Genomic DNA, 14,933 nt, shown 5'->3' on the forward strand with positions numbered 1-14,933 from the left:
TGATATTCAGAAATGTTTCCAGGAGTCTACCCAATGATGTTCCTGTGTCATTTGAGCACTGTTCCCATTGATTTCTGACATTTTTAGACCCTAAAAGGACCCCGGGGGGATTGCGGCAAAAATGCTCGGTTTCCCATAGACTTACATTGGGCTCGTTGCTCAGGTCGAGTACCCGAGTATTCCAATTTGCTCGACCCTGAGCAATGAGCACCCGAGCATTTTAGTGCTCGCTCATCACTAAACTACACACACAGGAATTTGTGTCAAGTGTGCAGTATATAATATAGTATATATCGGGATATGAAAAGAATAGTTACCCGATGTGATAAATAAACGATGTGTTATTATAGTAGAAATGCATGAAAACTGTATTATAAATAAGAGTGATAAATATGACAATGACATTTATGAAAGTATTAGAAGTATGTTAAAATATTACAATAATTAAGATTCCCAATGAACAGACCAATAAAATGTATTATGAATATGACAATAAACTGTTATAATAAATAATACAATTTATGAAGTCAGAAAGGAGGTCACAAAAATACATCTGTGATTTCGCTGAGTCCATTTGCAGTAAGGTGATTAGTTTATAAATCCACATGATTTCTTTCCGATGTCGTTGTCCAGTGCGATTCTGAGCCTGTGGGGGAATCTCCTCTGTGGGGAATATTTTCCGTTGTTTGTCATCTTTATTGTGTTTGATAGGGTTGAGCGACTTTTCTTTTTATAGGATCGGGTCGGGGTCGGCCGAAACACGAAACCCAATGCAGTGCATTGGGTTTCTAATGGTTCCCAGGGTCTGAAGGAGAGGAAACTCTCTCCTTCAGGCCCTGGGATCCATATTTAAGTGTAAAATAAAGAATAAAAATAAAAAATATTGCTATACTCGCCCTCGGACGCGCCCTGGTTCTAACCGGCAGCCTTCCTTCCTAAGAATGAGCGCCTGAAGGACCTTCGATGACATCGCGGCTTGTGATTGGTCGCGTGAGCGGTCACATGGGCATCACGCGACCAATCACAAGCCGTGACGTCATCTAAGGTCCTTCAGGTGCTGATTCTTAGGAAGGAAGGCTGCGGGTTAGAACCAGGGCGCGTCCGAGGGTGAGTATATACCTATTAGGAATATACTCACCCTCGGACGTGCCCTCGGACGCTTCCTTCCTAAGAATGAGCGCCTGAAGGACCTTAGATGACGTCGCGGCTTGTGATTGGTCGCGTGACCGCCCATGTGACCGCTCACGCGACCAATCACAAGCCGCGATGTCATCGAAGGCCCTTCAGGTGCTCATTCTTAGGAAGGAAAGCTGCCGGTGAGAACCAGGGCGCGTCCGAGGGTGAGTATATCAATATTTTTTTATTTTTATTCTTTATTTTACACTTAAATATGAATTCCGATACCGATTCCCGATATCTTAAACATATCGGAACTCGGTATCGGAATTCCGATTCCAGATCAGAAGATCGCCGACCTCATGGCCGACCCACACAGGGGTCGGGTTTCATGAAACCCGACTTAGCCAAAAGTCGGCGACTTCTGAATCTGGCCGACCCGTTTCGCTCAACCCTAGTGTTTGATGGTGCAGTGGCATGAAAGCCCATGTTTGAGAAAACCCTATTGGATCTTGGGACGGTGTGAGTTCAGCCTTTTGTGGGGGGGTTGGGTCGTCCTTCCCACATATACATTCTGACATTAGCATATAATCACATAGAGGACAGAACTGGTGGAACATGACATGGGACTTTTCATAGGGAAAATGTCACCTGTAGAAATAAGGGTGAATTCAGAGAGACCATGGCAGATCACAGGACAACATAGACAATTTGTCAGATCGCATGTAATGACTTTATTCAGAAGACGCCACTTTTAGTGACTCTTCCATCTTCTTTGTTATCTTTCTTGGTGCTAGGACATTTTTTAATGATGGAGTCGAAATGTCAAAAACGGATTGCTAGGTAATGTTTTTCCCACTCCAGCTGTCTGACATGCTCACCATGCTCCTCCAGAGTACGTGAGGAACTCAATAATTCATCCAGGAAAATCACCACAAATCCACCAATAAGTGAGAAAAAATATAATTAATGACATTTTCAAAGACTGGAAGCATTGGTTACCCCGAATGGCAGCATCAAATGTTCAATCTGCCCCTCAGGTGTATTGTGTGCGGTCTTCCACCCGTCACCATGGCGATACGTATAAGGTTATATGCCCCTCTCATGGTAAGTCTGTAAAACCATTTATCTCCAGGTAATTGGCTAAACAGGTCATGTGTAAGGGGTAAAGGACAGGGAAGGTGAGCTGTGATTTTATTACTCTCTCTGAAGTCCAAGCATGGACGCCGCCCTCCATCCTATTAACAAACCCCCACAGTGACTGGAGAGGGGCATGGCCGTATATGACCCTTAGCCGGACACTGGAAGGGGTTAAATAAGCGAGATTTCGGCATTTTAGCTCCTGGTGTGGAGGCGATAGCACAATCATATGCCGCCATATACTAGACGTCCGGTAACCGGTAATAATTCCCTCATGTGTGGGGTCTATTTGTCTCCAGAGAAATCACACGTTACATTCCACACAGAACATTGTGTAGAAAAGGCGGCGCGAGGTAATTGTGCCAGTAGTGAGGGCGAATAATGGCGGAAATGTCACTGACTGAGGAGAAGTCTCCATGTAGCGTCTGCACTGCGGATCACGTGACCCCTGACTCCTCCCCCTGTGACCTCATCACAGGTCCTGTGCGCACAGAGCAGCCATATATGTGGAGTGCGGCTCTGCAGGTGGAGGTATGTGGAGATTCCCCATTACTGAGCGCGGGGACATTAACCCCTTCTGCACGGAGACTCTTTATAAGAATCATAACGTTGTTGTTGTGTTTCCTGTAATAGATACATACGAGCCAACTATGGAGGACAGGAAGTGATGGAGCGGATTGTTCTCCTAGTACAGGGCCCCTTTCTTGGCCCCACTCAGTGTAATGCCCCCATTATGCCCTGTAAGCAGGGTTCTGCCCCACACCCAGCTGCCTCGGGCACTTTACCATCAGCTGGTACCTCAGATTCTTCCCTGCACCCCTTTCCTTTGCTTGGCGCCAAATATTTTCTGCCTTTGGGGCTCCGGCCTTTATAATATCAGTAACTGCGTCATCAAGGTCTCCTGACCAGGTGTACCAGCGATAATGTATAATGTTCCTACAGTACCGCCATACCCCCTCACACAGTATAATGTTCTCATAGTACCGCCATACCCCCACACACAGTATAATGTTCCTACAGTACCACCATACCCCCACACACAGTATAATGTTCCTACAGTACCGCCATACCCCCTCACACAGTATAATGTTCTCATAGTACCGCCATACCCCCACACACAGTATAATATTCCTACAGTACCGCTATACCCCCACACACAGTATAAAGTTCCCACAATACCATCATCCCACCAAACTTAGTATTTTGTTCCCACAATAGTGGATAACTACAGACAGAGGGCAGCGTGATTCTCGGCACCGGGTCCGGTCGCTGTTAAAGGGGATGTCATGGTGGCTGCGACCCGGTCCGTTGCCCTGGGACTCACTGTAAAAGGGGAACTGCTTTAAAGGGGAATTGTGATAAAGTCTGTCGTGACGCCACCTGTGGTTTTCGATCAGGGTGACCGGCGCTGCTTTAAAGGGGTCCTCTGGGGGATGTTGCAGCAATGATGGTGACACTTCCCACAGGTGAAGCGGGGTCCACAGGGCTCCCAAGGTGTGTGGCAAAGATGGTGTATGCCAAAGAATAAGTGGAGGCCACAAGTTGTAAAGTCTTTACCTGGTTTACTGTTATTAGCAGGCCACAGTCCAGGATACCAGGCACGGGTGGTGGTGTGGTCCAGCCAGCTTGGAGGCAAAGGTGATCCCTCTCCCAGGGGAGGTCCGTAAGCCATTCCTACTTGCGCTAAGATGGCGAGGTCCCTGTTGCTTGTAGCTTACTTGCAAGGAATCCTCTCTCCTATCCTGGGACAGTTGCCTGCACGGTGGGCAGTTTGAGACATTTTATAGGGTCTCTACCACGACCCGGGCTCTTAGAGTACTGCTGTACCTCATGCTTGGTTGGTGTAGGTAGTTAACGTGTAATCTAGTGCCCTCTGGTTCTGCTTCGTGTCTTAGAGTCCCACAAAAGCCTTGGGCTCCCGGTACCCGTTTTCTGTGCTTTGGCTCTGAGGGTGCCCGGTCACAGTTCCCCTCTTAGTCCTGTTCCACTCCTGCGCTTCTTTCCTCAATGCTCCACTGCATGCAACAACCTTTCAGGTTCTCTCTCTTCCCTGGAGCCGCAGCACAATCCTGGCTGCCAGCTCCAATGTCTGCTATCTCAGACTTTCTTCTCCTTCTGTGTCTCTCTCAGACTGCCTAACTCCTCCTCCAGACCAGGATATATACAGTGGGGCAAAAAAGTATTTAGTCAGTCAGCAATAGTGCAAGTTCCACCACTTAAAAAGATGAGAGGCGTCTGTAATTTACATCATAGGTAGACCTCAACTATGGGAGACAAACTGAGAAAAAAAAATCCAGAAAATCACATTGTCTGTTTTTTTAACATTTTATTTGCATATTATGGTGGAAAATAAGTATTTGGTCAGAAACAAACAATCAAGATTTCTGGCTCTCACAGACCTGTAACTTCTTCTTTAAGAGTCTCCTCTTTCCTCCACTCATTACCTGTAGTAATGGCACCTGTTTAAACTTGTTATCAGTATAAAAAGACACCTGTGCACACCCTCAAACAGTCTGACTCCAAACTCCACTATGGTGAAGACCAAAGAGCTGTCAAAGGACACCAGAAACAAAATTGTAGCCCTGCACCAGGCTGGGAAGACTGAATCTGCAATAGCCAACCAGCTTGGAGTGAAGAAATCAACAGTGGGAGCAATAATTAGAAAATGGAAGACATCCAAGACCACTGATAATCTCCCTCGATTTGGGGCTCCACGCAAAATCCCACCCCGTGGGGTCAGAATGATCACAAGAACGGTGAGCAAAAATCCCAGAACCACGCAGGGGGACCTAGTGAATGAACTGAAGAGAGCTGGGACCAATATAACAAGGCCTACCATAAGTAACACACTACGCCACCATGGACTCAGATCCTGCAGTGCCAGACGTGTCCCACTTCTTAAGCCAGTACATGTCCGGGCCCGTCTGAAGTTTGCTAGAGAGCATTTGGATGATCCAGAGGAGGTTTGGGAGAATGTCCTATGGTCTGATGAAACCAAACTGGAACTGTTTGGTAGAAACACAACTTGTCGTGTTTGGAGGAAAAAGAATACTGAGTTGCATCCATCAAACACCATACCTACTGTAAAGCATGGTGGTGGAAACATCATGCTTTGGGGCTGTTTCTCTGTAAAGGGGCCAGGACGACTGATCCGGGTACATGAAAGAATGAATGTGGCCATGTATCGTGAGATTTTGAGTGCAAACCTCCTTCCATCAGCAAGGGCATTGAAGATGAAACGTGGCTGGGTCTTTCAACATGACAATGATCCAAAGCACACCGCCAGGGCAACGAAGGAGTGGCTTCGTAAGAAGCATTTCAAGGTCCTGTAGTGGCCTAGCCAGTCTCCAGATCTCAACCCTATAGAAAACCTTTGGAGGGAGTTGAAAGTCCGTGTTGCCAAGCGAAAAGCCAAAAACATCACTGCTCTAGAGGAGATCTGCATGGAGGAATGGGCCAACATACCAACAATAGTGTGGGGCAACCTTGTGAAGACTTACAGAAAACGTTTGACCTCTGTCATTGCCAACAAAGGATATATTACAAAGCATTGAGATGAAATTTTGTTTCTGACCAAATACTTATTTTCCACCATAATATGCAAATAAAATGTTAAAAAAACAGACAATGTGATTTTCTGGATTTTTTTTTCTCAGTTTGTCTCCCATAGTTGAGGTCTACCTATGATGTAAATTACAGACGCCTCTCATCTTTTTAAGTGGTGGAACTTGCACTATTGCTGACTGACTAAATACTTTTTTGCCCCACTGTATCCATATTTGAGGGAAGCTCACCTGAATCCGGGTCCTGAGCTTCCCCTCCTGGCCTGGATTCAGAATGTGTTGAATGCGTGTGCTTACCTGGTAAAGGGAATCCTCCTTGCCTCCACGCATGACATTGCCCACCCCAAAGGAAGGCAACATCACTGCAACAACCTGTTACCTGGGGTGTTGCATTTCCACAGGACTGGCATCCCCATCACACACAATATGTCCCCACAGTACTGCCATCCCCCCACTTTCTAATGTTCCCACAGTACTGCCCCCTACATGCACAATATGGTACCATCCACCTCACTGACTACCTACGACCACCGACAATTAATAACATACTCACTTAACCTCATTCTTGGTGGAAATACTAATGAACCCAGGATCTATGAGATATTTCCATTTGGTAGTTGGATAGGCAGGAGTGTATTTTCCATAAAGGTAGCCCACTCGGTTGCTATGATGCCTATGAATTGACAGGGTTCGGTGGGGTGTGGTATTTGTCACCCTCTCCTTCCCGTCATCACAATTTCAGCGATATCCACATTCCCATGACGGTGATACCGCTGAATAGATTAGTGAATCAGGGAGTGGAAAGCTCCTGATCCACCATTCAGCCTTCACTTCTGAGTCTGACACTCCGTGCACTGCAGACACAATGACGTCACTACATCACACCTGTAGTACGGAGCCTCAGTACTCACACCGCACAGACCAGAGCAGCGCTCCTCAGGAACCGGGTTGGCTGAGCAGTGTGTGTGTTTATAAGCAATAAATTACTTGGCACTCAGGAGATCTTTTTGCAAGAAAAGAAGTGAACAATTCGTTTATTTAGTGCATCCAGTTCAAAATCAAACGTTTTCGGTCTAATCAAAAGACCTTCATCAGAAACAGTTTTTGGAGTACTGGAAGCCACGAGAAATATGTGTGGGCCCACAGGGGTGCCAACATCAGACGGAGTCCGGGAGAAAAAAGCGCCTTGAAGAGTCTGGAGGTACGGGAACTGAGCGCTGCAGAGGGGCGAAACACTCGCAATAGCGGTAGCGCTGTATCCTCAAAGGGCACCGGGGCCGTGCTGAAGGAGTCGCGTTCTCCCGGGACTTCTTCTGATGAAGGTCTTTTGATTAGACCGAAAACGTTTAATTTTGAACTGGATGCACTAAATAAACGAATTGTTCACTTCTTATCTTGCAAAAAGATATCCTGAGTGCCAAGTAATTTATTGCTTATATTTGACGGGTTGGATACCTAACTTGTGCACCTCCAAGAAGCCAAGAGTGCCGTGCTTACTATTACTAGTGTGTGTGTTTATATCAGGAATTGTGGGGGCATCATATTAAGAGAAGAGCTGTTGGGACTCTCATACTGAATGTGTGGCTGGTAGGGGTCATTATACTGGGGTTGTGGTGGACTGTAAATGCCTCCATACTGAGTGGGGTTTTATTTTGTGTAGCACGTTGTGGTGGCCATAATTAGAGATGAGCGAATATGTTCGGAAAACGATCACCAAACATAAATTCGGCACAAATATGGTACATTCGGATTTATGATCGGTAACAGGAGCATTTTTCTTAACATCGGAAAATGTCGATAACATTTGGTAAAAGATATAATAGAAGCCGACAATACATGTGCCGCGTTTAGTAAAATCACAGCCACCAATGTGGGAGACTGGGGTTCAAATCCTGGCTCTGCCCTGTTGGACATAATATACCAGTAGTGGTCCATAACACTATGGTGCCTACCTCAATAAACATGAGAGTGTCACGAGCAAAGAGAGTCATGCCGGCTCGGACGTAGACTGGATTAACAAGGTCGGCGTCAGATGTCGGAGAACCAGGACAATCTGATGATTCATGGGCTACTGCACCAAACCATACATGGACAAGGCAAGAGGGAATGGGAGCCAGTGAAGAGATTTGCAGAGGGGAGAAGCGGAGGAGTAGCGAGGAGAGAGAGGAATTAGTCAGGCGGCAGAGTTAAGGATGGACTGGATAGGTGCAAGGGTTTTAGCAGGGAGGCCACAGAAAAGGATGTTGAAGTAGTCGAAGCGCGAGATCATCACACATCCTGAATCCCATAGTCCAGTACCCATATACCCATCATACATATCCTCCATCCCATAGTCCAGTGTCCATATACCCATCATACACATTCTCCATCCCATAGTCCAGTGCCCATATACCCATCATACATATCCTCCATCCCATAGTCCAGTGCCCATATACCCATCATACATATACTCCATCCCATAGTCCAGTGCCCATATACCCATCATACATATCCTCCATCCCATAGTCCAGTGCCCATATACCCATCATACATATCCTCCATCCCATAGTCCAGTGCCCATATACCCATCACACATCCTCCATCCCAGAGTCCAGTGCCCATATACCCATCACACATCCTCCATCCCAGAGTCCAGTGCCCATATACCCATCACACATCCTCCATCCCATAATCCTGTGTCCATATACCCATCACACATCCTCCATCCTATAGTCCAGTGCCCATATACCCATCACACATCCTCCATCCCATAGTCCAGTGCCCATATACCCATCACACATCCTCCATCCCATAGTTCCATGCCCATATACCCATCACACATCCTCCATCCCATAGTCCCGTGCCCATATACCCATCACACATCCTCCATCCCATAGTCCAGTGCCCATATACCCATCACACATCCTCCATCCCATAGTTCCGTGCCCATATACCCATCATACATTTTCCATCCCATAGTCCCGAGCTGGGTGGCGCTGAGCAGCGAGTTCCTGGAGATGTGCTGTTATGTAACCTGGCAGTGCGGCTCTGTGTGCGGCCGCTGATGATGCGATTTTCTACGCCAGTAACAATAGAGCACGGCAGTAATAGAGGAGGGGGATTCATTTCTGTCATGTGCTCTCTGCTCCTTTCTGGGGGGCAGACAATGGCTGGAGCTTATGTTCCCAGGGATGCGAGATTTCTCCCACCTGGTCAGTGTCTGCTGAGGTGTTGTGGAGTGGGAAAACCGCTGCTCATAGCAACCAATCACAGCTCAGCTTCTTTTATACAGCTCTGGTGAAATGAAAGATGCTTAGTGATTGATTGCTATGTGGAATGGGCGTGGCTTGACACACACACACATACATACATACATACATACATACATACATACATACATACACTCAGCTTTATATATATAGATTTTTTTTCTTTAGGTCGGAGGGCCCAATTCCAGCTGTTGCTGTCGGACCTGTGATTTCTATCTCCTCCACTGTGTACAGGATAATAGAGTATAATAAAGTAGTTATGGACGAGACTTAACTAACATTGTGCAGTGACTCTGCTTTCCATATAGTGATGGATATTTCTTGTTGGTGAAACTATGATGTTTTTCACTTTAACCCTTTGTTAACCCCCTCTGATCAGTGCGATCATACAGCATACAAGCCTCTGATGGCTCCGGTGATGCCCTGTACTACTGTAGTGCCGTGTATCATCACTGCTGTCAGTGTAATACTAACGGCCCCATACACATGAGATAAGAGTTGGCTGAACGGTCATTTGGCAGACGGCCATCTCTCCCGACTCCCCCATACACACAAATATTCCAGCTTTCCTGGGGTCTGTATGAGAGAGTCGCCTCCAGACTCCTCTAGCGGAGGATTATCTACAGGAAGAACAAACGGATTATCCTCTGAAATTCAGGATGTCAGATCCTTCTCTGCCCTGACATCATCTGTCGGGAGGCCCCAAATACATTATATAGTCGCCCAAACCCCCGAAATCAGTGATTTCATGGAACTTTAGTTTAATGTGTATGGGGGCGGTAAAAGGTAACTTATTGGACGCTGCCCCGGGCCTAATAGACCTTCATACATTGCAGCCCAGACCCCATTATTAGGCATGTAAGTATCGTAATAACTAGGCCGCCCCATACTATCCAGTACTTGGGGGCGGGGGGCATTCAGCCAAACTCTGTCAGACCTGAGATCTAACGTGATAGAAGATTACAGTGCGGGGAAGACGGGAAACCTTCATATAGAGGCCGGTGATGATGGAGTCAGTGACCGACTCTGGACTAATCTGTTTCTAGAGCCGTAGTAGAAGATGAAGATGTCGTCCTCATCATGAAGTAGTTATTTCTCATGTCGCGGGTAATGAATATCTCCTGCAGTATTGCTAATGCCGATTCCAGGGCCGGTAAATGAGACAAGTAGGATTGAGCGACCTTGACCTTTTTAGAGTCGAGTCGTGTTTCGCGAAACCCGACTATCTTAGAAGTCGAGTCGAGTGGAATCGCCGATTATCGCGAAAAGTCGGGTATCGCCCGAAACACGAAACCCAATGCAAGTCAATGGGGGAGCATAGTCGGCAGTGAGTGGAGGCCAGGAAAACACCTACACTGCCCATTTTAATGGCAAAAACATCCATTCTTTTTACTGAAGCTTGTCAATCGTAATTTAGCTTATAATAATTGGAAGGCATTTGAAATTGGGGGTCATTTGGCTAAAGTTTTGGGGGGTAGGGCTGGTTCAAGTAATTAGTGGGCCCAGGAAATCTGGAACGCGTCACGGCAGTGGAGCAGGGAGAGGAAAGTATTTCAACTTTGCAAGTGCTGTGATCCTGAGCAAGCAGGGGGGGCCCACTCGTTGGCACTGGCACTGGCACAGGGCCCCTCAAAGTACAGCGGTGTGTTTGCACGGCGGGGGCGCCTCCCACCGGCAGCAACACTTTTGCGTACTATGAGAGGCCCTGTGCCAGTGACGTCGCCAACTAGTATTCCTCCCCCCACCTGATGAAGGAACCTGCACTTTCATCTGCACCTTCCTCTTTGTCCCCGTGTAAGGTGGTATGGTATGCGGGAAGAGGAACCTGACTTTCAGCAGGGTCACAATCTTGCTGTGTAGCGTGCACGGGGAATGTTGCATTATGGGTCAATGTACCAGCAGACTCATCTATCACTGGCTGGGCAATGGGCAGGATGAGGAGGAAACACAGATATAGGCCCAAAGAATAAAGTGGGCTAAATGCAGTTCAAAATTGGTAACACAGGACTAACCAGGGGGCATTGCAGTGGAGGACAACTGGAATGAGAGGCTGACACAGAGAGTAGGCCCAAATCAGTAAGTAGTCGAAATGCAGTTCAAAATTGGCAACCGTAGTAAACAGGCGGCACAGCTTTGTTCAGTGGAGGAGAACAGCAAGGAGTGGCAGACACCGATAGTAGGCCCCAACCCAACTAGTAGGCCAAATGCAGTCTAACATTAACAACTACTTAACGAGAGCCTGAAAATGGAATTTCAGGACAGGAAACCAGGAGAACAGCAAGGAGTGGCAGACACCGATAGTAGGCCCCAACCCAACTACTACGCCAAATGCAGTTGTTCCATTTAACCACAATTTAATGAGAGCCTGAACATAGAAGCTCAGGAAAGGCAACCTGGAGAACACCTTGTAGTGTAACACACCATCTCTCTACACCCCATACCCAATTTGTAGGCCTAATGCAGTGTAGTTTCCAACAACTACTAAACGAGAGCAGGAAGATCGAAGCAATGGCGAGGAAACCTGGGGAACACCTTGGAGTGGAACACACCATCTCTCTACCCCCCATACCCAATTTGTAGGCCTAATGCAGTGTAGTTTCCAACAACTACTAAACGAGAGTCGGAAGACCGAAGCAATGTGGATGAAACCTGGGGAACACCTTGGAGTGTAACACACCATCTCTCTACACCCCATACCCAATTTGTAGGCCTAATGCACTGTAGTTTCCAACAACTACTAAACGAGAGCAGAAAGATCGAAGCAATGGAGAGGAAACCTGGGGAACACCTTGGAGTGTAACACACCATCTCTCTACACCCCATACCCAATTTGTAGGCCTAATGCAGTGTAGTTTCCAACAACTACTTAACGAGAGCAGGAAGATCGAAGCAATGGCGAGGAAACCTGGGGAACACCTTGGATTGGAACACACCATCTCTCTACACCCCATACCCAATTTGTAGGCCTAATGCACTGTAGTTTCCAACAACTACTAAACGAGAGCATTAAGATTGCAGCAATGGCGAGGAAACATGGGGAACACCTTGGAGTGTAACACACCATCTCTCTACACCCCATACCCAATTTGTAGGCCTAATACAGCGTAGTTTCCAACAACTACTAAACGAGAGCATTAAGATCGAAGCAATGGCGAGGAAACCTGGGGAACACCTTGGAGTGGAACACACCATCTCTCTACACCCCATACCCAATTTGTAGGCCTAATGCAGTGTAGTTTCCAACAACTACTAAACGAGAGCAGGAAGATCGAAGCAATGGCGAGGAAACCTGGGGAACACCTTGGAGTGTAACACACCGTCTCTCTACACCCCATACCCAATTTGTAGGCCTAATGCACTGTAGTTTCCAACAACTACTAAACGAGAGCAGGAAGATCGAAGCAATGGAGAGGAAACCTGGGGAACACCTTGGAGTGTAACACACCGTCTCTCTACACCCCATACCCAATTTGTAGGCCTAATGCACTGTAGTTTCCAACAACTACTAAACGAGAGCAGGAAGATCGAAGCAATGGCGAGGAAACCTGGGGAACACCTTGGAGTGGAACACACCATCTCTCTACACCCCATACCCAATTTGTAGGCCTAATGCACTGTAGTTTCCAACAACTACTAAACGAGAGCATTAAGATCGCAGCAATGGCGAGGAAACCTGGGGAACACCTTGGAGTGGAACACACCATCTCTCTACACCCCATACCCAATTTGTAGGCCTAATGCACTGTAGTTTCCAACAACTACTAAACGAGAGCAGGAAGATCGAAGCAATGGAGAGGAAACCTGGGGAACACCTTGGAGTGTAACACACCGTCTCTCTACACCCCATACCCAATTTGTAGGCCTAATGCACTGTAGTTTCCAACAACTACTAAACGAGAGCATTAAGATTGCAGCAATGGCGAGGAAACCTGGGGAACACCTTGGAGTGGAACACACCATCTCTACACCCCAGACCCAACTTGTAGGCCGAATGCAGTGTTGTTTTCAACAACTACTTAAGAAGAGCCTGAAGATCAAAGCTCAGAAAAGGCAACCCGGGGAACACCTTGGAGCGGCAGACACTGGTAGTAGGCTGTAAACCACAAATTTTGGTCAATGGAGTTTATGAAATGTTCCAGGGGTACACAGGCAGCATTGGTGTGGTAAGCAGAGAACAATTTATATTTAGGACTGCAGACAGACTTTGTAGGCTGTCCCCTGTGGACCATGCATCCACAACATTAACCCAGTGCGCCGTAATGGACATCTAACCTTTCGTGGACATGCCTACTGGTCCATGCATCTGTTGTCAGGTGCACCTTTCTACTATTAGATAGCCAGAGAGCATGGACAATGCAGATTTTTACATGATGCTGTAGTGCTGGGATGACTTTTCTCGCAAAAGAAGTGACGACTGGGTAGCTCTTACCGTGGTACAGCGTAGTCCATCTGGGCTTTATAATTGTAAAATAGAGAATAAAAATTGGCTGTATGCACTTTAAAATAGGTTACAGGGGTACACGGGCGGCAGTGGTCTGGTCAGTGTAGTTGTAGTAGAAAGAAGGGACCGCAGACAGGCTTCGAAGGCCTAACATAACAAATTGGACAGGCTGTAGGCACTTTTACATTGGTTCCAGGGGTACACGGGCAGCAGTACAATGGTCAGTGGAGGCCAAGTGGAAGGAGGGACCGCAGACAGGCTTCGAAGGCCTAACATAACAAAAATAGGGGTGCAGGCAATTTAACATTGGTTCCAGGGGTACACGGGCAGCAGTGGTCTGGTCAGTGTAGTAGTAGTAGAAAGAAGGGACTGCAGACAGGCTTCGAAGGCCTAACATAACAAAATTGGGCTGTTGGCAATTTAAAATTGGTTCCAGGGGTACACGGGCAGCAGTACAATGGTCAGTGGAGGCCTAGTGGAAGGAGGGACCGCAGACAGGCTTCGAAGGCCTAACATAACAAAAATAGGGGTGCAGGCAATTTAACATTGGTTCCAGGGGTACACGGGCAGCAGTGGTCTGGTCAGTGTAGTAGTAGTAGAAAGAAGGGACTGCAGACAGGCTTCGAAGGCCTAACATAACAAAATTGGGCTGTTGGCAATTTAAAATTGGTTCCAGGGGTACACGGGCAGCAGTACAATGGTCAGTGGAGGCCTAGTGGAAGGAGGGACCGCAGACAGGCTTCGAAGGCCTAACATAACAAAAATGTCAATACAATGGTATTGTCAGTGCCAGGCATTGAAGGATGTCAGCGCATAGACTAAACATTGGTGGAGCTGTGAGAGATAATTTTGCAAGTGGTAGAGCACTGTTTGAGCTGGGGGGGGGAACTGTCTTGTGGCCGGCGGTACAGGCCCAGGGCCCCTCAAATTACAACGGTGTGTCTGACGTTGGGTGCGCACCACCACCGCCAGAGACGCTTTATTGTACTATGAGGGACCCAGTGGCAGTGCCGTCGACCAAAAGCGGGCACACCGACCTCTTCAGAAAAAAAACAGCACTCTCACGGGTGCTGGCGCCAAGTGGCGATACCACGGCCCCGTGTGGGGAGTTTGGCCATTTAGGGAGGTGTAAACATGTCGTATGCTGGACAATCAGGTGCAGCAAATTACGATATTGGAAAAGTCATTCATAATAGTCCACAGGCAAGACCTTTTCATAGGAAAGCTAGGTGTCAGCCGGGCAAGGTGGGGCAAAAGATTTCGAAATCCAGTTGTGGTTCATTTTAATGAAGGTTAGATCATCTAAATTTTGGGTAGCCAGACGAGTCCTTTTTTCTGTTAGTATTGAACCTGCAGCACTGAATACTCTTTCTGATAGGACACTAGCTGCCGGGCAAGCAAGCTCCTGCAATGCATATTCTGCCA

The 14,933-nt window shown here is 47.3% G+C and overlaps 1 protein-coding gene across 1 annotated transcript in view; it reads left to right on the plus strand.

Moving 5' to 3' along the window:
* The first annotated feature begins 2,745 nt into the window (after positions 1 to 2,745).
* Positions 2,746 to 14,933, plus strand: part of LOC138662990 (oocyte zinc finger protein XlCOF6-like) — a 47,237-nt gene continuing 35,049 nt past the window's right edge. The window contains exon 1 of the mRNA XM_069749023.1: positions 2,746 to 2,787. Coding sequence (XP_069605124.1) covers positions 2,761 to 2,787 — 27 coding nt within the window. The 5' untranslated portion in view covers positions 2,746 to 2,760. The remainder of the gene's footprint in view (positions 2,788 to 14,933) is intronic.

This window comes from Ranitomeya imitator, chromosome 2 (genome assembly GCF_032444005.1).
Source record: "Ranitomeya imitator isolate aRanImi1 chromosome 2, aRanImi1.pri, whole genome shotgun sequence".
Classification (NCBI taxonomy): domain Eukaryota; kingdom Metazoa; phylum Chordata; class Amphibia; order Anura; family Dendrobatidae; genus Ranitomeya; species Ranitomeya imitator.